General features: G+C 52.6%; 8 protein-coding genes across 8 annotated transcripts; 6 read left to right on the top strand and 2 right to left on the bottom strand.

The window, feature by feature from the left end:
* Window positions 1–243: 243 nt before the first annotated feature.
* Window positions 244–2,909, top strand: N7459_006161 (uncharacterized protein; the record flags this gene model as incomplete). Its single annotated transcript, XM_056945345.1, has 2 exons — window positions 244–438; window positions 477–2,909. 2 exons carry the CDS (start codon window positions 244–246, stop codon window positions 2,907–2,909), a joined length of 2,628 nt encoding a protein of 875 aa, XP_056799680.1.
* Window positions 2,910–3,581: 672 nt separating this feature from the next.
* N7459_006160 (protein-lysine N-methyltransferase) lies at window positions 3,582–4,997 on the bottom strand (the record flags this gene model as incomplete). Its single annotated transcript, XM_056945344.1, has 4 exons — window positions 3,582–3,703; window positions 3,825–3,960; window positions 4,053–4,613; window positions 4,767–4,997. The coding sequence occupies 4 exons, from the start codon at window positions 4,995–4,997 to the stop codon at window positions 3,582–3,584; spliced, it is 1,050 nt and encodes a 349-aa protein (XP_056799679.1).
* A 242-nt stretch (window positions 4,998–5,239) lies between these two features.
* Window positions 5,240–5,932, top strand: N7459_006159 (40S ribosomal protein eS24; the record flags this gene model as incomplete). The annotated part of the gene is made up of 3 exons (XM_056945343.1): window positions 5,240–5,316; window positions 5,508–5,755; window positions 5,856–5,932. The coding sequence occupies 3 exons, from the start codon at window positions 5,240–5,242 to the stop codon at window positions 5,930–5,932; spliced, it is 402 nt and encodes a 133-aa protein (XP_056799678.1).
* A 2,661-nt stretch (window positions 5,933–8,593) lies between these two features.
* N7459_006158 (uncharacterized protein) lies at window positions 8,594–10,288 on the bottom strand (the record flags this gene model as incomplete). Its single annotated transcript, XM_056945342.1, has 4 exons — window positions 8,594–9,871; window positions 9,933–10,040; window positions 10,100–10,169; window positions 10,257–10,288. The coding sequence occupies 4 exons, from the start codon at window positions 10,286–10,288 to the stop codon at window positions 8,594–8,596; spliced, it is 1,488 nt and encodes a 495-aa protein (XP_056799677.1).
* Window positions 10,289–12,887: 2,599 nt separating this feature from the next.
* N7459_006157 (PPIL4 family peptidylprolyl isomerase) lies at window positions 12,888–14,507 on the top strand (the record flags this gene model as incomplete). The annotated part of the gene is made up of 3 exons (XM_056945341.1): window positions 12,888–12,967; window positions 13,065–14,019; window positions 14,076–14,507. The coding sequence occupies 3 exons, from the start codon at window positions 12,888–12,890 to the stop codon at window positions 14,505–14,507; spliced, it is 1,467 nt and encodes a 488-aa protein (XP_056799676.1).
* A 538-nt stretch (window positions 14,508–15,045) lies between these two features.
* N7459_006156 (UDP-N-acetylglucosamine diphosphorylase) lies at window positions 15,046–16,703 on the top strand (the record flags this gene model as incomplete). The annotated part of the gene is made up of 3 exons (XM_056945340.1): window positions 15,046–15,771; window positions 15,833–16,567; window positions 16,632–16,703. The coding sequence occupies 3 exons, from the start codon at window positions 15,046–15,048 to the stop codon at window positions 16,701–16,703; spliced, it is 1,533 nt and encodes a 510-aa protein (XP_056799675.1).
* A 1,049-nt stretch (window positions 16,704–17,752) lies between these two features.
* Window positions 17,753–18,802, top strand: gisB (putative zinc knuckle nucleic acid binding protein; the record flags this gene model as incomplete). The annotated part of the gene is made up of 6 exons (XM_056945339.1): window positions 17,753–17,807; window positions 17,878–17,913; window positions 18,005–18,016; window positions 18,072–18,113; window positions 18,175–18,290; window positions 18,347–18,802. 6 exons carry the CDS (start codon window positions 17,753–17,755, stop codon window positions 18,800–18,802), a joined length of 717 nt encoding a protein of 238 aa, XP_056799674.1.
* A 761-nt stretch (window positions 18,803–19,563) lies between these two features.
* N7459_006154 (recombinase DMC1) lies at window positions 19,564–21,074 on the top strand (the record flags this gene model as incomplete). Its single annotated transcript, XM_056945338.1, has 8 exons — window positions 19,564–19,602; window positions 19,664–19,756; window positions 19,820–19,915; window positions 19,987–20,090; window positions 20,167–20,594; window positions 20,706–20,728; window positions 20,792–20,954; window positions 21,007–21,074. 8 exons carry the CDS (start codon window positions 19,564–19,566, stop codon window positions 21,072–21,074), a joined length of 1,014 nt encoding a protein of 337 aa, XP_056799673.1.
* Window positions 21,075–22,438: the final 1,364 nt, after the last annotated feature.

Genomic DNA, 22,438 nt, shown 5'->3' with positions numbered 1-22,438 from the left:
ATTTAAGCAGTCACACAATATATCATTACCTAATCACCCTACATCCCGACCTCAGGTCACGTCAGCTAGCATTGGCGCCTGAATCCCGAGGCCCAATCCCGAGGCTCAGTTCGTTTTCTCCGCTTCTTCGAGCCGTGATACATGTTCGCTGCGACTGCGCAGAGCACAGCGTGCTCTGAAGATAGCTTCGATCTCGGCGGATGACCAGCCTCCTCGTCCACTCCCCAAAGGGGCCACATTCCCATGCCGCCCATGGATTCCCCCGGCCCGCATAGCTCGGAGCTAGACCATCACTTTCCCAACATTCCGACTCACTCGAATGCACCAACCACTCTGCGCTGCTGCTGCGGTCGCGATGACTGCCTTCTACTGGAACACAATAATGTCGCCCTCGATGGTCTTGAGAAGGACCTTGCGACAGCCGCCCGACTTGGTCAGGTACGTTTGGACGGGTTCTTCGATCGTCGGTGACACAGTCGGCCGTTCCTGTTCCTGGGCGGGCTGAAGCCTGCATGTTTGATCCATCATTTGCATCATTCCTGGGAAGAGATTCCTGGTTGCTTGCTTTTCCCTTTCTAGATTTAGTCTCTTTTGATCCCCCTCTCGCCTTGACCCATGCCCCATTATCTACAGTGGAACTCAGCTCAGTGATCTACTTGCTGCCTTTCCTATGGACTCGGACAGATCAAGGTTCCCCGTCCTCTCCCGTGTTGCTGGCGTCCGTCATGGCTACCTTCACTTTCCACGATTATTCTGCTGCGAAGGCAGATTGTCTCGGGTCATCCTCGCTGACCTTTGCTCTACAGGCCCTGCTCCATCGCCATGAAAGCTATATGGCCGAAGCGGAAGAGGACCGCCAGCGATTAGTCGACACTGTTGATATGCTCGAGCACGAGAAGCGCCAAGTCCAGACCGAGAATGCTCGTCTAGTTGAAGAGAACCGCAGTCTACTGGAACAGCTTGATGGCTTGAACAAGGCGGTTGCGGAGTCGGATGACCATGTCCAATCGCTTACTCTCACGTTAGAGAGGACCCAATCGGAACTGCGCAGGTTGACTGTGGCTGCGTCGCGCGCGGCGGAGCTCGAGGCGCAGTTGTCACTTATGGAGATGGAGCAGTCGAAATTGCAAGAGAATCTTTCTTCTGCGCAAGATGATGAGAAATCGGCTGTGCAGCGATGGCGAGATGCTGAGCACGCCATTCGCGATCTCCACGATCAGGTTGAATATATTGAGGCAGAAGCTCGTGAGGAGCGCGAACGACATGAAGAACTTGTCCAGCGCATGGAGCGGAAACGGAACGTCGAGCGAGAACTGGATAACGCTGCCGGGCGTCTGAAAGGCGCTGCTGCTGCGTCCGAACTCGGACGAAAGTCCGGTACACCTGTGATATCACGCTTTGTCAAGGATATCTTGCAGGACAACGCAAATCTGCAGGTGGGAATAATGGAGTTACGGGAACTGCTCGAGAGTTCGAATCAGGAGGTGCAGAGTCTGCGCGATCAAGTCTTGACTCATCAGCCGCTCGCTGGTGTTGACGAAGACAATGCTGAAACCATTACCACTCCCACGCTGAGCGAGGAGCTGGAGTCAAAAGAACGTCGTGTCTCACAAGAGTTCCACATCCATCATCATTACCACACTCCGTCATCTCGCAAGGATAAGGGTGGCCCACTCAATCGCCGCGTCAAGAAGAAGCGGCCTTCATTGGGAAGCCCGGTTGCGATGCACTCTGCAGTGGGAACTCATTCACCTCGACGCTCTATTCACCGCTCTCAATCCTCTGGCTCGTCTATGAATACTATATTGTCTCAAACCTCCGTCTCTATCCCTCCCCCGTCGTCTTCCCGACGCTGGTCTCTACACTCCCCTCAAGCAGACTCACTGGCCAGCTCGCCGCAGTCCGCGTTCCACACTTCATCGATTTTCGATCGTATGGATCGAACCTCTGATTTCTCCCAACCTACCAGCCCTGTTAGCACCGCCTTCTCGTCTCCTTTGATAGGTGCCCGTAACAAAGGCCTTGACCTGCCCTTCCGCCCATTAGCGGGGCTGGATAGTCGTGATCTACCACCTATCGACGACACACATGGTCTCTACAATGACGCCCAGTACGAGCGACCAGCTTATCTGGACCTATGTGATGGGATCAAAACGCAGCCTGCCATACCTGAAGAGTCGGAACCCTCGTCCTCTATATTGTACTCACAGTCTACCGCTGAGGAGGCCGCACCGACTACCGAAGATATATTTGGCATGCAGATTCCATACTCGCCTCTGCGCAGATCGGCATCGCATGATAGCTTGCTCTCTGTGGCCGGTATGGACATCCACACCCCAACAAGCCGCCATTCACGCATGGGTGACTGGCACTCGGGGATGCGTATTCCCCAACGCCTCATGACTCCTAGCGTCGAGCTGGTCTCTACGCCACCAATCATCTCTGCCCCGGCTATTACCGCGGATCGATCTACGAGCTCGAGCTGGTCTTCCCGATCTTTACTTGCATCTGTGGCTGCAAATAAAGGTATATCCACTGAAGCGTCTTCTGTCATTTCCGCAGATAGCACCAGCACCAGCTCAACCGCAACACCGGCACCTCGCAAGTCAACCACGCTGGGTCGCCGAATGGGAGGTTGGGTTCTTGGCCGCTGGGGCGTGGCGCCTGCTTCAGATGATAATGAACGCTCCGCGGCAGACGCATCACCTGCCGAAATATCAGCTCCAAAAGCCCACTCAACCCCCAACCCTACAGATCGTACACCCTCGCTCCACTTCCGGTATCCCGGCGTGAACCAAAAGGGCCCGATAATGGGCTTCCGTCCCCCGCCGAGGGCTCCGGTCTCTGTTCACCCACAAGGTATCGATGAAGATCTCCTTCGAGAGAGCCTCGCCGAAGAACCTGCATGATCGATACCTGCGCCCTAGTCCCACACGTTCATCACTCCTTCCTACATGCGCACGTTACTTTCGTCCTTGTCACTAACCTCGTTTGTCACGGCATATTTATTTTGTATCATATCAGCATCGCGTTCTGGATATTGCATTTGGCCTTGCATTCCTCGTCATCGGTATTGGTCTATGGTATATTGCATTTGAGCTTGGTTCCAGCTCCGGTTTGCTTTGGCTTGTTCTTGGTCTCGGTCTTTGATCTTGGTTCCTGTTTTCCTGTGCAAGTTACCGGCTCGAAGACGGTGCTGGCGTTCCATCTATGATACCCCGACGGAGACATTCCTTTGCTTTTCTTGTGTCCACGGTTACCGTGTCTTCGTTCATTTGCGTGATTCTGGACCTGTCCTAGTCGGTCAGTCCCATATTGATTCCTAGTGATGCCTAGTGATGCTCGTTCGTTCCGAGTCCCTCGTCTACTTTAACAGTCAATGAGACATTATCTACGTACATACCGATCATGAACTCTTATGGTTCTGTTATTTCAGTCATAACATAGTAATTAGTAGAGAGCGCGAAGTAGTATCCATATGTAGGAAAGTGGGTACGAAATTAGGTATTTTGTCTATGCCAGCTCATAATTTCATGTTTCCCCTTCTTCGTGTTCTCGTCTAGCTATAATATATTCATACCTCATTTCACTCGTGAGATTCGGTATGTTCGGATCGGGATACTTGTCGAGTGGAAGAAGCCTGTTTGTTCTTCGGCCGGTGTGGATTCGAAGGGGATACGTTCGACTGTAAATGTATTTGTTTCTTCAAGTGGTGTCAGTATGGTTCTCCATTCAGGTAGACTTGCTAGATGCTTATTTGTATCTCGTTCCAAAGGTAGGGTCGAGGGTACATTGCGGCGCAATGGATGAAATGGTTGACTTACCACAGCCATCCAGGAAGGTCTGGAAAGTGTCCTCGTTGCGCAGAGTTGCAGCGATGATGAATTGCTCGACATGGTAGTTCTCGAAGAGATCACGCACTGTTGAGAGAAGTAGAGGGACAAGGTCCGTGTCGTAGATCTGAGATAATGTCAACAGAAAGAACAAAGTCCACTTCAACAGCTGAAAGAGAAACGAAGAGAGAGCGCAAAAGATAAAGTAGAAGACCGTACCAAATCAGCACCAAGAGCGACATCAAATCTCAACCCATCGTTTTCCATAAAGCGAGCCAGTTCCCCCGTCGACTCCAACGGCGTTCCCCAATCCCACACAGCCGGGTAAATAGGAATGGCCTCCGATCCTGCCTCGGATGTCTTCGTATTGAACTGAAGACAAACACACTCACGAATATTTTCAATCAACGCTGGCTCCCGATCCGTCGAAACGACACCCTGCACACCAAGGTGACGCGCACAGAATAGTGATAGGAACCCCGTGCCTGCTCCGAGCTCAATCACGCGTTTCCCGCGCACGAGCGCTTCGCCAGCCGGCGAGGCAAGAAAGGAGCCGAGGTGTAACGCCGCTTCCCATGTACGGAAACCCGTGGTTCCGCCCGAGAGAATGAGGCCGCGTGATTCGGAAGTGGTCACTGTTCGATCTGGGCTTGTGGGAGAATGAGATTGAAGCGGGGCCGTGTATTTGACGTGGGAGAGTTCCTGTGCTTGCTGGAGAGCTGTGGGTTTGGGCTGGGCGATCAGATTGCCCCAGCTGTCCATGAGGTCATCAAGGATTTCCTGTGATTAAGGATTAGCTATGTATGGACTGGTAGAAAAGGACAAAAAGTTGATATTCATAGCTGCAGAGGGCCGCGAAAAGAAGACAGTTTCAATTGAGAATGTAGTATATTTTGCAACATAACTTGGGATCAATTGGCATGGGTAGCATACATCCTCGTCCGGATCTGTGATCGCCTCCTCGATACGCGCGAGGATCAGCTTCAAAACTCGGGAGCGATAGCTGCCCGGTGGTAGTGGGGTGAGGGTCTCGTTGAACATGCGCTCGTACAGCGCTGTTTGGACCTCTGGGGGCTTGAGGACATTGCCTGGAGGCAATGCCAGGTGTGGTGGGTCAACAAGCTGGAAGTATTGCGCAACCAGGGTGCGGATTGTGTCCGCCATTGTGGGAGATAGTGTAGATCAGATCGCAGCAGGTCTATCGAAAATGCATAGCTCGGCCTTATCGATAAGAAATTATTGACACCTGGAAGTTCAGGGGTCCATCTGAGTCAGCTGTCACCTGAAGTCTTACATCAGCACACCCAAGCGGGTTAGTGCCAAGCCCTAGCCGAGCGCACCGCACGAAAATTGAAAGTCGACATCCACACTCTTGTCCACTTCCTGCATCACCACTCACCACCAAAATGGCCGACACTCCCGTTACCCTGCGGACTCGCAAGTTCATCCGCAACCCTCTGCTGGCCCGCAAGCAGATGGTCGTGTAAGAGCCCCTCCCTTGTTTTTCTTGTCGGCGAAAAGATGGACGATTGGAGGAAGGAATCGAAGAAGCATCGAAAACACACAAACCCCCCAAACGACCACCCACATAACACCACAAACGCACCTATGAAGGATCGGATGGCCACGAAATGCAAAAGAAGCACGCGCGACTGACATTTTTGTCGTTGTTAGGGACGTCCTCCACCCCAACCGCCCCAATGTCTCCAAGGACGAGCTCCGTGAGAAGCTGGCCGACCTGTACAAGTCCAACAAGGACCAGGTCTCCGTGTTCGGGTTCCGCACGCAGTACGGTGGTGGCAAGAGCACTGGCTTCGCTCTGGTCTACGACTCCCAGGAGGCCCTGAAGAAGTTCGAGCCTCACTACCGCCTGGTTCGCATCGGTGCCGCCGACAAGATCGAGAAGGCCAGTCGCCAGCAGCGTACGTTTATCACCCGCGCCTGTGATCATCGTCCGACCTTACTCGAGGGGCTGGATGATTATTTGGAATCCCTAACTAACACGACGTTTGTTTCTTGCAGGCAAGCAACGGAAGAACCGCTCCAAGAAGTTCCGTGGTGTCGCCAAGACCAAGGGCCCCAAGAAGAACAAGGACTAAACGTCTCGCTCCACAAAATTCAGCATGGCGCGATGGATGCAACGTTTGGTGGCCTGGTGGTTCCGGAGTCCCGCCTGTCCAGGTCTACGGACAGCGTGGTTGGTGTCTGGATGAACAACGGTATGGGGATGGTCTCGGCGACATGGATGCATTTAGAAACAAAAACAAAAAAGTCGGTTGTGGGCCATCTCCGAGCGGTGGTGGACGTGAACCTTTTCTCCCTGTTGCCAGATTTCTCGATCTGGTGGACCTGATGATCCCCCTCAAAAGGCGTCAGTGTTGTTTCTTTCTATGTGGTTTGGATCATCAGTTTCGAATCAAACAGCGAGGGATATGAGAATCCGGGCTTCGGCTGTTGCCCCGGGATGAATTACATATTTTTGTTTCTGTTCAGCTCGACCTGCGTAGCGTGATGGCATCATGATCTACGGCAACCCTGTCCGTCTTCGGCCGAGATCCTGATGCCATTCCCGCCTGCTGAGTAGCACCATCGTACTATTCTACACAGTCCTCAAGCACTACCAAGGCCAAGTCTCCCAAAATCTGGGGTTAGTAGTGTGCTGTAAGTAGTCTAGAACACCGCCGGCACGCAAGGCATGCCGTTGCTCTCGACATTGTACATTGTATAACCTCCAAGCCAACATCAACACCAGAAGCAGATGAACAGCGTCCAGCAATTGAACCCCAAATCTTACTGGCCACTGCACTAAGATATATACCCAACAGGCAAAGCCCCGTCACACAGCCCACCCCCGGGACGTTCTCCCTCCCTCCAACTCTATCCCACCCCACAAGCCTCGCAATCCAATAGATTGCTGGATTGGACGGGACTCGACCACCCTCCACTACCCGCCAGACTATAGCGCTGATTCGATTCGCTGCAGAATCGTCCTGCCAAGTAGATAAAGTCGTGCGCCCCCCGGCCCCAGGCGAAATAAAGTTATCTCAAGTTACGGCCCAGCTCGGAATGGCGGCCGGGAGATATTGGTTCTTCTGAGAAGGGTGCGAGGCGTGCAATCCAGGGTCTACTATTCCAAATCACGGCATGGGCCTGGGGTTGTGCAGGGGATTACACAGCTCTGGAATCGGTCTTTTTTTCTCCCCGGTCGTTCTGGGTGGTTTCTTTCTCGCCTCCAAAGCTTTGATTAGGGCTTAGAGTCTCTGTTTGATATGGGTTAGGGGTTCTTCGTAGTACTTGTACTAGATCTACTTTCCACCTCGGCGCTTTCGGGAGAGGTACACATGCCCTAAGTGTACATACAGATTGAATATGGAGATAACTAGAGTATGACCACGGCCTTGGACGTTGCATGCTTCTCTCTACCAAGATACTAAGAGGAATACCCCTGGGATAAATAAACGAGGACATACACAACCTTGGATGGATTACCTCTGATAGGGTCCCTTTACGACTATAACTATCCCTGTTCAGCTAATGCTAACCGCATAACTGCGCAGCTTGGAATAGGGATCAAATGGGATTGACTGGAAATTAGGCAATAAGTATTGGCTATACCTGTAGTTGACATGAATGCAGCACAGAGCAACATATGGTGGAAAGAAACGTATTATGGTATCATCCAGGAAAGCAGCAAGCCAACCAAAAAAAGGCCCAAATCCTCCTGGAGATTAGCGAAAAGCCATAGTTAATCACAACTGAGATAATGTCGTAAGTCCACAGTTTTACAGAAAGCGGAAAATATAAGGAAGCTCAAAAAGTATTTTTCGTCTTTTTCGTCGCAAGCAGGGGGGAATTCGACACGGAGTGATATCAACAAAACAGAGTAGAACCGAGCAAAAAGAACCGTCCATCATTCGGTGACCACAAGGGAAAGATGAGAACGGGGACAACAGAGAAGCTGAACAAAGACAACAACACAGAACCGAACAATAGTTACAACAGGTCTCAATCAAGTATCAAATATTGTGGACGGAAAATTCCACACACATGCCACACATGCTTGATCCGAGGGTATTAAGCGGGTCCCATGCCCGATCCCCTTCCCCAATAATCCGAAAATGGCGGTGGAAGGAGGGATGAGGGAGCATTCAAGCTTTGAAATAGTTCCAAGATGGCCACACCACATCTGAAAAACAAGAAGGGGTATGTCTGGGATAAAAAAAAACGGGAAGATCAAAGACGAGGTGGAAAGCTGAAGGGGACGGCAGTCCTCCGCTTCAAAGCATATGCAAAGCAGCAAATTCAAAACAAAACCAAAAGATCACGAATGTGCGATAACACCAAGCTGAGAAGGCTACCATAAGCCTCGGTGACAAGAAGCGCCCAAAGCATATCCCATCCTGCGCCGACGCCTGCAGAATGCAGTCCAACGGCACCCTGCGTAAGAGGCTGGTATCCCCTCGGTCGTCCCGATTTCCCACCGAGAGACAAGGATGCGCATGCTGTATCCCAGTCTAACTCAGGTATCGCCAGTGCATGCAGGACAAAGACAGGAAGGGAATAGCCGGGATGAGGTGATGCAGAAGTAACGAATATACTCCGTTTCAACCGGATCTGCCTCCAAGGTTCCATGCCACGCACATTATCAATACTGATATCAACATTGACCCTGTCAAGACACCTCCCACAGGAATCAAGGAGCAGACACAAGCACAGTACACATATGCACAGCAGAGAAGAAGGGCCGAGGGGTGCGGTCACTAGTAAGCGCTCTGGTTACTCAACGGTTCAACGGGCCGATGCACATTCTCCACCGGACGGTGATACTCCGACAATGCATCGGGGAAGAGATTACACGAGAAGGCAGATGCCGCTGGCTCCGAGTGCCGGACCGGGGTGTAGGGCAGTCCATTCATGAGCGTGGCAGCCGAGCACCGAGAGTCGCCACCGTCTGCCGTAGCACGGCCCTTGCTCTTCTCACTGCTGGCATAGCCATAGATATCCGGTGCACACTCGTTTGTCAGGTCGAGGAGGCGCTGACCAGTAGTACTGCTATGATCTCTGTAGGATCTCGTCAGGCGGGTGTCACTGGGAAGGGTTTTATAGTCCGATGAGGCGTCGAGTGAGTCGAGCCCTGGGTATGTAGGGTTACCGGGGCTTGTTGTAGAAGGCGCTAGCACTGTGGAGGGTGAAAGAGATGTATTTTCATCTGCTGAGCTGGAGACTGGCATGTACGTGAAGATGAGCTCGGGGGCAGCGCTGTTGGAGCTAGCGCATTTCGGTGGAGGAGAGCTGCTGGTGAAAGGCGCTGCATTGCTTGGGACTGTGTGTGCCGTCGCTGTTGAGCGAGGGTCGAGTGAGGTGCCGCTGCGAGGGCTCCAAAACGTGCTCTTGAAGTCCGATACCAGGGAAAGACCAGAGACTCCTTCTGCTGAAAGGAAACTGAGACCGGCTGGGGTGCTTGGGACCTGCTGGCTGCGGCACGTCGGATTCGGGAGTGTCCTGCTTGATCCTGAGGCATCTGGCGAAGAAACCACAGACACAACTGCATTAGTTGACTGGGGCAGGTCTGAAGATGAAAGCCCCTGGCTAGGAAGCATGTAGGTGAATGGAGACTGGTTGATAGAAGTGTGGGTCTCTGGGTCTGGGTACATCCCGTTGGGAGCTCTGTTGGCATTGAAGACCGAGTCCCAAGTTTTAGGGCTCCATGTGGATGTCCCATAGTCCATCATCACTCCTGACGGAGCATTTGGAAGAATGTAGGCGGAAGGCTGGCTGTAGTTTGCCTGCTGTTCGTCCTCATAATGGATGGCATCCATACCGACCCCGGATCGTGGAAAGAGATGTGCTTCCGCAGCGCCCAGGTCAAATTCGGAATTTCGCTGAAACACAGCCATGTGAGCCTGGGGAGATCCCATTGACAGACCCGTCGACTTGACTGGAGTGTGTGGTGTGTAAGGCCCCCGTCTAGATGAAGGTGCCAGTGCTGCCCCCATAGTTGGATAAGGCCATGCCTCGTTCAGAGGTTGGGAGTGCACCTGTGGGGAAGCTAGTTAGCCCCTCCCTTCTTTGCGTAGTATCTTGGTAGACTAAACGTACACGTAGGAACTGGCAATCCGCATTGCCAGCACTGCGGCAGTTGGAACAGCCCTGACCATCGCCAGAGTCGCCGCTGCATTTGATCTTTCGCTTTCGACACCGTTTGCACTAGAGAACAATGTTAGGTGTCGGACATGAGAGGATCACCTCTATAAGCATATACGTACAGCAACTGGCACACGGCGGCGTTGCGGATTGCGTAGCTTGCCATCCACCTCTCCGGCAGGACTGATACAGCTGGCGCAGTCAGTCAAGTCATGATGATTCATGCTCCGCATCGAGCGCGTCATGGAGAGTGTCGAGTCATGCCGGGACGATTCGTACCCAGCTGCCTTTTCAGCGTAGAAAGAGTCCATTTCTAGAACATGTCAGTCCTAGAATATCAAGCAAAGCTTGCTGCACAGAAGGAAAGGCCAAGCGGATGACCTACTGGGAGTGCTCGGGGTACCAAATTGCAGAACAGAGGAACCGATCTTAGGATTTTGCAACAGGTTGACGGTGCCAAACTGCGGATGTCCTTAGAGGTCAATGATGGTCATGTCGTGTAGGAGAGGGGAAAGGAGAAAATGCGAGAAAGCCGATGTCTCTGGCGAGGTAGGGCTAGATTTAAGCCATGTTTTGGTAACAATCGGTGTGATTGCCTCTGTTCGTTATTGGTAGTTGTCAAGGGTGGAGATTCCTGTTTTGCCCCCCTGGTAATTTTGATAGCTTTAGGCCTATTTCCCTCTGTTCCCCGTGCACGCAATCTAGAATGAGCCTGTGAGGTCGATCTGGGTTAGAGAGGGGGGAAGAGTGTGCCCTAACTCCAAATACAAAGTACGCCATCACCGGCGGCATTTTCGTTTTCTTTGCTTTTTTTCTCTTTTTCTTCCTCTCTTTTTATTTTCTTTCTTTGGGCACTTGTTGTACCCAGGGGAAATGATATGCACACTTCCGCCGTGCATGCAATCCCAGATTCCCCAGTCTACGCAGACCAGAAGGACCAGAATGGACCCGGCGTTTTAGAGACGTGGTTTCACAAAGTAACGTCACACGGGACATGACCTGATGGCCATGACGAGAACGAGACGGGGGCAGATGCTCGCTCTGTTTCAACCAATCGACGCACCGGCTTGGTCTCTCCGTATCATGATACCCATGAAGCATGAAGAAGGGTGGAAACTGTCCTCACGATTAGTGAGAAGCCAGAAAGAAGCGGACGACTACGTCTGCAGAAGACATTCCCAGTGTCGATCCCGGAACCGCTTCACGGCTTCCGCGGCGATCATGAAGAGAGAATTGTTTGCTCCCGTTGGGACCCGACGGGGTGCTGATTGGTGTGGCTGCTGCACCCGGCTCTCTGGAGGAGGCTGCATCAAACAGGCGTTAAAACAGTTAAACAGTCCGAACCGGGGGGAACGTTGAGCCACGCCCCCGCCATGATGATTGGAGGCACGACCAATGCTCACGGCAAACGCAGCAGGTGCTTCCTCTGGGGCTGTCTCAGACGGTGGACGCTCTGTCTTATCCGGGCAACGAGAAAGATAAGCAAAACAAGGTTGACACCTGTCACTGTCGGTCATTGCCATGACAGCTCATTACAGGCCACTTCCGCTCATCCCTCAAGCCCCCCCGGCGTGCGAAAAGATCAGGGATGGGTGAAAAGTCCCTGATCGACGACATGGATGATCCGTTTGGGAGGGGGGCTAGTTCGTGCTAGCGCGTCTGCGAGCCGCAGCTGGATCAAAATGGAAACAGCCGAAAAAGCAAAAAAAACAGGCCCAGAGAATAAACAGGGCAGAAGGTCTGGAACGGCGCAATGCTCTGGCCTCAAAGAGGGAAGGAGAAGGGATTGAAAAGGGGGGAGTCGAGAAAGGATCGGGGAAGTATGCAGCAAGTCCCGGGATACTGGCAAGTTGACTCTACAGGGGCCTGCAGCTGTAGATCATCATGATTCATGATCCCTGATTCCTGAGGGGCCGGGGAAATGACCTCTTGTCTGATGGTTTCAGTAGAGCGTGTTGGAAGAGTTGAAACACTGAAGAGAACGCCTGCCTTTCCATAGCCTCAAATACACAGCCCAAAATCCTCATCCGCCTCAATGACTTCCAGCCCTCGTCTGACAATGCACGACAGAGATATCACGCGGGCTCAGCTGACTGTCCAGGAACGCTCGTTGGCATTGAGGCCGGCCCTTCATCTTGCGCGACGAGGCCTATTCCTGGTTCTCACCCCCTATCTCCATCCCTGCTGGATCTCCTCAGAGAGTCAGAAACACTCCATCCCCTCCACGTGTAAGTCCTGAAGCCGGGAGGGACGTTATCGCCATAATGGTGTCTGTTGGCCTCATGCTGCAGGAGGCCGCCCGTTTTCCCCTACCGTTTCTGCGGTGGAACAAGTCAACAGGTCACCAAGTGACCATTAGCAAGAAGAAGGAGCCGTAGAGGGCCATTGCGGCGGAGTGCAGGGGGACTGTGCATGGCAGAGGCCAAGACCAGAGCTGGATAGCTTCGAGGGCGGCTCCGAAAACTATGGGGCTGCGTCTGCAGTAGTCTCAATCTGAGAGGAGAAGCCGGTGAGAACAGCAAAAGAGAGAATGGGGTTTTTTTCCCTCTCGACAGAAAAAAAGAAAAAAGAAAACCGGAAGAGCTGCGACAAACAGCGGCAGCTTCAGTGATCGAAGGCAAGTCCAACAGGGACACTCGGAAGATATGCCGCTCGATTGACAAGCAGCGTCGCACAGGCACCCGGGTAGATCATCCCGCGTGACGGCAGACATTGATCGAAAATCCTCCTAAAGCCAAGCGGTTGCGCTGTTCCACGAAGGAATTCGAAGCTGCACGACTTCGACTTCCCCGGCTGGGGCGATCCGCGCCGGCTCTGATTGGCCCGAGCTCCGTCGATCTTTCTTCGGCGCGAGACTTGTCGCTCTGGTCGCTCTTCCACTACACCGAAACGCGCCCAATCGCGCCTCAAATGAGCGCCCTGCTGGAAACCTCGCTAGGCGACATCGTCATTGACCTGCTGGTCGACGAGTCGCCCAAGGCTTGTGAAAAGTAAGCGCGCATCCCCCTGGTACAGTGCCCACGATGGCCTTCTCCCCCAGTGCTGAAACCGAAACTAAGCTGGCCCTGGTGTGCGTTGCAACGATAGCTTCCTGAAGCTCTGCAAGATCAAGTACTACAATTTTGCCCCTGTCCACAGCGTTCAGAAGGGCTTTTCTTTCCAGACCGGCGACCCGCTGGGTCCTGACGCCCCCGAGAGCGATGGCGGGTCCTCTATCTGGGGTGTTCTGGACGGGCCCTCGAAGCGCACCTTTCCAATCGAGCTGCCGCCGAAGCTCAAGCACACCGAACGCGGCACGGTGAGCATGGCCACCGTGCCTGCCACCAATGATCCCGACCAACGGCTCGCGGCTAGCCAGTTTCTGATTACCCTCGGTGACAATTTAGATTACTTGGATGGGAAGGCGGCGATATTTGGCAAGGTCGTCGAGGGCTTTGATGTGCTGGAAAAAGTCAATGAGTCCTTCATCGACGACCGCGGTCGACCCTTGAAGGACATTCGCATACGCCACACTGTGGTCCTTGATGATCCGTTTAACGACCCCACGGGGTTGGTCGAACCGCCTGAGAGTCCCCTACCATCGAAGGCTCAGCTGGCTACAGTGCGCATCGCCGACGATGAGGATCTGGATGACGAGATGGATGAAGACGCTATGGAGAGGCTGCGCCGGGAGCGTGAGGCACGTGCCCAGGCATTGACCTTGGAGATGGTTGGAGATCTCCCATTTGCCGAGGTTAAGCCGCCGGAGAACGTTCTTTTTGTGTGCAAATTGAACCCCGTCACGCAAGGTATGGTTGTACGGCTTTTGCAAATCCCAGAGCGGGGACTGACCATGATCTATGCAGATGAGGATCTCCAATTGATATTCAGTCGCTTCGGAACAATCCTCTCTTGTGAGGTCATTCGAGACAAACGCACTGGAGACAGTCTGCAATATGCGTTCATCGAGTTCGAGAACCAGAAAGACTGCGAGCAAGCCTACTTTAAGATGCAGGGAGTGCTCATTGATGATCACCGGATTCATGTAGATTTCTCGCAGAGTGTATGTTTTGTATTCCCGTTGTTTCCCCAGGTTACCGTTACTGACATGCAGTCTAGGTGTCAAAATTGTCGGAGAGCTGGCGAAACGCTACCGTCTCCAAACGCCGACAGGGAGGTGGGTTTGGTGGCGTAGCAGACCTAGAAGCGAAACGTCAGTACCGAGTGTCAGACAACTCTCGCAGAGCTGAACACGAAGAAGATCGATACGGGATGGTCTTTGATAAGTCTCGCCGAAACGCGCCGTCTGCACCCTCCGGTCCTTCTGGTCGTGGGGGCCGTGAGGGTCATTTGGAGCGCAGCCCTCGACGGGATTCACGTCGTGAGCGTCGAGGTAGTCGCAGTCCCCGTGGACGAGAGTCTTATCAAGACCGATACCGTCGGCGATCCTACAGTCGAAGTCCCGGGCGTGGAGACTCTCGACGAGACCGGGATCGAGATCGCTACCGCAGCGACCGGCGGCGAGATGATCGGTATGACCGGCGGCGATGAGGTGTGTACAGCGTGTACCATCGTTACCTATAGTGCAACACAATGAGATCATCTCGATGCTGCGCCCCTGGACCCTAGGCCCTTGAACCATTGACGGAGTCGTGCTCCGTACCTAGTCGACTGTAGTATATGCAGATGGAATACAACTGTACACACCCATTCGCATTGCACCATAGCAGATCCTGGATCAGGCCCCGCCAGGCGGGGCCACCGGCACTGCGCCTGCCTCGAGTGGCCAGGTCTCACCTGGGATTCACGCATGGAGCGCCCATGCCGCCCGTCCGCGGTTCCCATTCGTCTCAGGCGCTAAAAATAATTGATGCGACTGCTAAGCCAGACATAGCATAGTCTCGGAGTGCCGTAGTGTTGTGGGAGTTGTTACGGTGTAGACACCGCAACCGCAGCTTCAGCTTCACCCCGCGATTCCCTCTATTTACTTTTTCCCTCTTGCCACTCCCCTCATTTTCCCCCTCCGCTCCCCTTCCCTCTCTTGCTGTGCCTAATCTTCAACTGCATCTTCCCTCTATCCAAATACACAATGGCCGAGGCAATCAAAGAGACTGTCTCCAACATCATTGGAAAAATCTCAGGCTCGGCCGAGGCAGCTCCCCGCGAGCCTTCCGCTGAGGAGTTCCAGCAACTACAGAAGAAGTACACTGATGCCGGACAAGGGCATGTCTTCGCCTTTGTCGATGAATTGCAGACCGTCGAGAAATCCCGTCTGTTCCACCAACTGACCGACTTCGACCCTGTGCGAATCAACGAACTGGCCGACAAGTCCCTCAACCCACCCAAGGTCGAGGAGACCTCCGTCACGCTTGAGCCCCTACCCGAAGTGGCCACCGCCTCCATCCTCGACTCCGACCCCGCCGACATCCAGAAGTGGTATGATGCGGGCCTGAAGCAGGTCGCGGAGAACAATGTCGCGGTCGTGTTGATGGCCGGTGGTCAGGGCACTCGTCTGGGGAGCTCCGCTCCCAAGGGCTGCTTTGATATCGGCCTGCTGAGCGAGAAGTCTCTCTTCCAGCTGCAGGCTGAGCGCATTGCCAAGCTACAGGAGCTGGCCAAGAAGACCCACGGAGTTGAATCGCCTGTCATCCCTTGGTATATCATGACCAGTGGGCCTACCCGCAAGCCAACGGAAGAATTCTTTGAGAAGAACAAGTACTTCGGCCTGGATAAGAACAATGTCACCATCTTCGAGCAGGGTGTGCTGCCTTGTATCTCGAACGAGGGCAAGATCTTGCTGGAGAGCAAGGGCAAGGTATGTGCAAAACCGGGATGCCTCTATGACGCTATTTGCTAATTACTTTTATCAATCCTAGGTTGCAGTGGCCCCTGATGGCAACGGTGGTATCTACCTGGCCATCGTGACCTCTGGTGTACGCGAGGACATGCGCCGCCGTGGCATCAAGCACATTCACACCTACGGCGTGGACAACTGCCTGGTGAAGGTTGCTGATCCGGTCTTCATTGGTTTCTCTGCGGCCAAGGACGTCGACATTGCAACCAAGGTGGTGCGCAAGCGCAATGCCACCGAGTCCGTCGGCTTGATCCTGCAGAAGAACGGAAAGCCCGACGTTGTCGAGTACTCGGAGATTGACAAAGAGACCGCCGAGGCCAAGGACCCTAAGCAGCCCGACGTGCTCAAGTTCCGTGCCGCGAACATTGTCAACCACTACTACTCGTTCCGCTTCTTCGAGTCCATCGAGAACTGGTCGCACAAGCTCCCGCACCACGTTGCCCGCAAGAAAATCCCTTGCGTTAACCCAGAGAATGGTGAATCCGTCAAGCCCGAGAAGCCCAACGGTATCAAGCTGGAGCAGTTTATCTTTGATGTGTTCCCCTTGACCCCTCTGGACAAGTTTGCCAGCATTGAAGTGCGTCGCGAGGACGAGTTCTCCCCTCTGAAGAACGCCCGCGGTACTGGTGAGGATGACCCCGATACCAGCCGAGCCGACATCATGAAGCAGGGCCAGCGATGGGCCGAGAAGGCCGGTGCCACTGTCATCACTCAGGACGAGGCTTTCGGCGTGGAGGTTTCCCCTCTGATCAGTTATGTAAGTTGGTACCATTCTATGCAGTGTATCCAGTCTATCCGTGCTAATGCTAGAGTCACAATAGGCTGGTGAGAACCTCGAATTCCTCTCGGGCCGGCAGATCAAGGCCCCGGCAATCCTGGAGAAGGAAGAGTAAATGCGGTCCAAGTACGGGTCAGCATGAAAAGAAGAAAAAATTTTCACTGGGGGCAGGAGACATCGCGCCACATGTTAACCGTGTTCTTCCCTTTAGTTTTTTTTTTTTCAGGGCTATACTTCAACGAAGAAATGAATTGCATTAACGGTTTATCATATCATTGATCTACGGAGAATGGGCGCTGCACGATGGGTTGCATCGGTCATAGCTGAGCCCTGTCCGGGGTGGATGGAATGTAGGGCGCAACAGCAATAAATCACCGGGCGTAGATCTAAAGCGCATACTACAGTCGTCGTATAATTCTCACCACTATACGGATAGCATGGTATATACTTATACAATGCGAAGCAACCGACTCCAGCTCCATCGAATCGCAACGCGGGTGATTCAGCAGCCTTACGCAATACGGAAAAGCCCGGGAGCTAAACTTTTGACGAGTTTGCACCCACTTTCCTTTTCGCTTTCTCTCCTCGCGATCTTGCAAAAGCAGACAAAAGAAGAAGTGCCCAGTGGGTGTGCTGTTGAAGGGTTCTCCTGGAGTGTTGTGTGAGTGCAGTCGTTGTGCGCTGAGGGCGGATTGTCCCACTTTTTTTTTCGTTGTTTTTTTTTAGTGGGCTGTCAAGAACGTGGTGTTCTTCCCTGCTCCCTCGTGCTCCTCGTTCTTCGTTCTCCAAGGTTCTCAGTGCTGACAAGGTCCCCTAGACCTGTCTTATAGAAAGGATTTAACGTGTTTGAAGGGTGAGTGAGAACCTTGATCACTCTGACCCGGTGTCATTCTTCTCCCCGCGGATCGTCGGTTCCCCTCCATCCCGCATCGCATGAAGAAGCAAAACCCCAGAGCTTCGAGACGCCAGCTACAGCATTGCCAACTCCCTTGGTATGACGAGAAGCTATATCATAATCGCCGAATGCTGTCTCTATGCGAATTGCATGGGATCAATGGAGAAATTCGAGACATCCGGAATGGAGGGGCAACTAGCTCCGCGGGAAGCTACGGGCTACAGCAATTCGACCATTCGGTAGACTGACAGTGTAGTAGACCACTGAAGATGATGTTGTCCCGTCGTGCGTGCTACAAGTGTGGCAACATTGGCCACTATGCGGGTTAGTTGCGGGAATGAATACCTGGGGAAATGAGGTTGGTTGAATCATCGCACTGACGACTGATATATAGAGGTCTGCTCGTCCTCGGAGCGTCTCTGCTACAACTGTACGTCCCTATCCCTATGTGTGTTTTTGCGCTTGCTTTGCAATCCCAACATTTGCCCTTTGCGATCCTTCGATACTGACTGATATCATAGGCAAGCAGCCTGGTATGTACTTCATGTGACCGTCCTCGAACGCCCGAGTCTCATTCATTTCAAATAGGACACGAGTCCAGCGGCTGCCCTCGTCCTCGTACCACCGAGAGTAAGAACCTTTCCGCACGCTAACTATCGAAGTCCGATCCAAGTTCTGACTCTTCATCCAGCCAAGCAGTGCTACAACTGCCAGGGCCTCGGCCATGTCCAGGCTGACTGCCCTACCCTCCGCCTGAACGGTGCCAATGGCCGCTGCTACAACTGCAGCCAGCCCGGCCACCTTGCTGTGAGTCTGCACAGGCATGTCAAGTGGAAGAGCGATGGTATTGACCAAGGTTACAGCGCAACTGCCCCAACCCTGCTGCGCCCGGTGCTGGCCGCCCCTCCGGCCCTCGTGGCGGTTTCCAGGGCTTCCGTGGCGGCTTCAGTGGCTACCCCCGTGCTGCTACCTGCTACAAGTGCGGTGGCCCCAACCACTTCGCCCGTGACTGCCAGGCTCAGGCCATGAAGTGCTACGCCTGCGGCAAGCTTGGCCATATCTCGCGTGACTGCACTGCCCCCAATGGCGGCCCGCTTAGCCAGGCTGGTAAGGTCTGCTACAAGTGCGCCCAGGCTGGTCACATCTCCCGCGATTGCCCGACCAACACTGAGGCTGCCGCTCAGCCTGCCGTCGATGCGGCCGCTCCCGCTGCTGCCCCGGCTCCTGCTGTGCCCACCCCTGCTGCGACCGCTGCTGCTGAGGCCAGCACTGAAGCCGCCCCCGTTGCGGCTGCGGCTCCCACCGCCGCTCTCGCATAAGCGACTTGACCAACCTACTTCCTTTGATGTCTTACCACCCGAGATACTCGGGCTCCATTTCTTCCTCAATTTTGTATTACGGTCACTTTCCCTGAACCCCTCAGGCATCCTTCTCTCTCCGGAGTCTTCTCTGCATCTCCATTTCTTATTTTGCATATATTTGGCCACTCCCGAATTTTGGGAATCACGGGTGTTGGTTCTGGATTTCTCATTGATTATTTGGCTCTGGTTCATTCCCCTTGTTCTTTACAATTATCATGTATACGATGATCAAACAGAAAAAGTTTCCTTTTCTTTCGTTTCGGGGTTGGACTCACGATGCCTTCCCCAGCGATCCCCTCGACTTCTCGACTTCGTTCGAGTCAAGTCTCATGATTGGCGTCTTGTCTATTTGTTGTTCTCCTACGAATGATCTTTCTCGATTGCGATGAAATCTACTCTTGATTGCGGTTTTCCCGGACGGGCCGAGGAGAGAGCGAGAGAGCGAAAGACGATGCAGGTGGATAGGACGTGGGATGATTGGTGGTGGATGCAGAGAGAAAAAGCAGATCGGAACGTGTTGGAATGGGGCCTTGCGATGGGATGATTCCTCGGTGTTGAGAACATGAAAACGCACATCTTGTGACTCTTGTGTTGTCTTCGTATGTGCACGGGTAGTTTGCTGCCTTTCGTAATATTTCGCTTCATCTCCCCAACCCACCCTCTTCGTTCTCATCTTGATCCTCGCCCTGATTTTCGCCAGTCATCCCCCTGTTGTCAAAATGGCAGGCTCTGACTCGGGAGACGAGTACAACGATGAGGTATATCCAGCCCACCATTTCGTCTCCTTCAGATGCCTAACCTGCGCCCCCGCCCTGGCAGAGTTTCATCGTGGACATTGATAGTATCCAGTCCCACGGCATTGGAGCTGCCGACATCACGAAGCTGAAAGCAAATGGATTCTACACTGTTGCTGTAAGGATTTGAAGTTCCAGTCTTCTCAGAGGCAGTGGCAGCCTTGAGCTGACTGTGGTACAGTCTGTCCACGGTGCCACGCGCAAGACGCTCTTGAAAGTCAAGGGATTTAGTGAGGTCAAGGTGGAGAAAATCAAGGAAGCAATCCAAAAATGCCTCGTTAGTATTCTATGCCTGCTTTCAAGGGATGGAGATAACTCTGCCTTATCGTGACCTGATATATATTCTAGCCGTCCGCATCGGGCTTCATCACTGCCATGGAACTATTCCACCAGCGAAAGAAAGTCGTCCGTATATCAACGGGAAGCAAGCAATTCGACTCAATACTAGGAGGGTGAGCAGTATAATCACTATAACACACTATAACCCATTTATTACCTTCATGACGGCTTCTGACTTGGTTCATGCAGTGGCTTCCAAAGCATGAGCATCAGCGAGGTTTTCGGCGAATTTCGCTGCGGCAAAACCCAACTCTCCCACACAATGTCCGTCATGGCTCAACTCCCAAAATCACTCGGTGGTGCCGACGGCAAAGTTGCCTACATCGACACTGAGGGTACTTTCCGACCCGAACGCATCGCCCAGATCGCCGAGCGCTTCGGTGTGGACCCGGACACAGCCCAGGAGAACATCGCCTACGCGCGCGCCTTGAACAGCGAACACCAGCTTGAACTTCTGAACACACTAAGTCGGGAATTTGCAGATGGGGCTTACCGGTTGCTGGTGATTGACAGCATCATGAACTGTTTTCGAGTGGACTACTGTGGGCGCGGGGAACTAGCGGAGCGGCAACAGAAACTGAATCAGTTTCTGATGAAGCTTGCTCATATGGCCGAAGGTGAGACATACCAGTTATCTCTCCATACTTTCTTTGTTTTTTTTTTAGTGTTTCAGCTGGCTCCTACCGCTTTTGGATACACTAGAAGCTTACATGCATGTCTCACTACAGAATTCAATGTCTGCGTCTTGATGGTGAGTGAGCGGCGTCTGATTACATTGTCGATGCTGGCGGTTCTGGTCTCTAATATGTTTCAGACCAACCAAGTTCAGAGTGACCCTGGTGCTAGTGCTCTCTTTGCTGGTGCTGATGGTCGGAAACCGGTTGGCGGGCATGTCCTTGCTCATGCGTCTACGACTAGAGTACTGCTTCGAAAGGGCCGGGGTGAGGAGCGGGTGGCAAAGATTCAGGATTCACCTGGTAAGCTACAGACTAATGTTGGGTCTTTCTCCTACTCACTTTCTCGCCCTAGATTGCCCTGAACGAGAAGCGACCTATGTGATCACCAACGGAGGCATCAACGACCCCGACAAGATTTGAATGACGAGATAATGCAGAAGCGACACCGGAGGTACTTCGAAGACTATTAATTCATATCAGTTACGAGCCCAACATACGGTTTCCTGGCATGTTTATTCAGAATAGGAAATAATACTTGAGCTTGACGATGTCCCTCAGCCCTAATCCCCATACCTAGATATTCCACCGCCCTGGTTGCCGCCCAGTCCGTTCGGCAGAATTCTACGCTAACCGCAAAACTTCAGACACGCCGAATCCGCGTATGGGGTAGTTAGTTACTGTGTCATGATATTACTGGTCTATCCAGAGACGTTAACTAACCGACTAAGCCTATTTTGTCAACCCAGATATAATATACATCTAATTTCTGGAGTATCTGACTTGCCCCCACCTCTCTTCCCCGAACAATCTCAGATTTCCACGTATTTTCCGTTGATCTAGCATCACTGCAACCCTTCCCCTGAATACACTGTCCACCACCCCTTTATCACCAGAAAGTATTTTCTCACAAAATGATACCTTTATACCTTCAGCTCGAAGATCGCCACCGTGGCCTCAAAGAAATTCGAGGATCTCTTTGGAACTTGGAGGGCACAATCATTACTTATCAGATGATTGAGCGTCTTAGTATCGACTTTCACCACTTGGATATTAATACCGGCGCGACATCCGATTTGGTGACCCCTTATTTTCTTCCGCGTGTATCATTTCCTAGTTGTCGTGATATATGTGGGGATCTCGAGGACGACATGCTCGATGTAGGGCAGGATCGGGCCCGTTACGGGGAACATTCGAATCCGCGTATCCTACCGAGAGATTCTTTCCAGCGGCCCTACAATTAACCCATGATAATTACAACTGTGGGATGAGTAAAGGCTTACGTACGCAAATGATCAGTTCGAAGTAAGTCAACCTTGGAATCTCTATAGGAATCTCATTATGACAAATAAACCACTACCTTATAGTTCCAGGGTTATATGCTATGGTTGGGTGAGAGACAGGTAAGTGTCTTTTTCCTGTACGCTTCAAAATTAATGATGTAAACCATATACTCAGACCTATTTCAGAGCCTTTAAAAGAGAGCAAATGCCTAGGTGCCGTCACTTTTTTATACGACAATGCAGATATACGGCTGATATATCGATCTACAAAGAGGACTTTAAGAACCATGATTATGGAGTCTCTTATAATAACTTCTATCGCAGTTTATACAGCGATACTATAGAGAAGAAAAGCGCTCCCTTGCTTAGCGATTACATTCCATCTTCACAATCCATGGATCTCCAAGTCATGCTATGACTGATGTTGAGATTGACCATTGCCATGAAGAGCTCCCTTCGATTGGTGAAGTGGTTGTAGTTATCGATGAAATCCTAGATGCTATG

This window comes from Penicillium hispanicum, assembly GCF_028827665.1.
Source record: "Penicillium hispanicum strain IBT 35686 chromosome Unknown utg000005l_segment0_segment0, whole genome shotgun sequence".
Lineage (NCBI taxonomy): Eukaryota > Fungi > Ascomycota > Eurotiomycetes > Eurotiales > Aspergillaceae > Penicillium > Penicillium hispanicum.
This window is presented reverse-complemented; position numbering and strand designations above follow the sequence as displayed.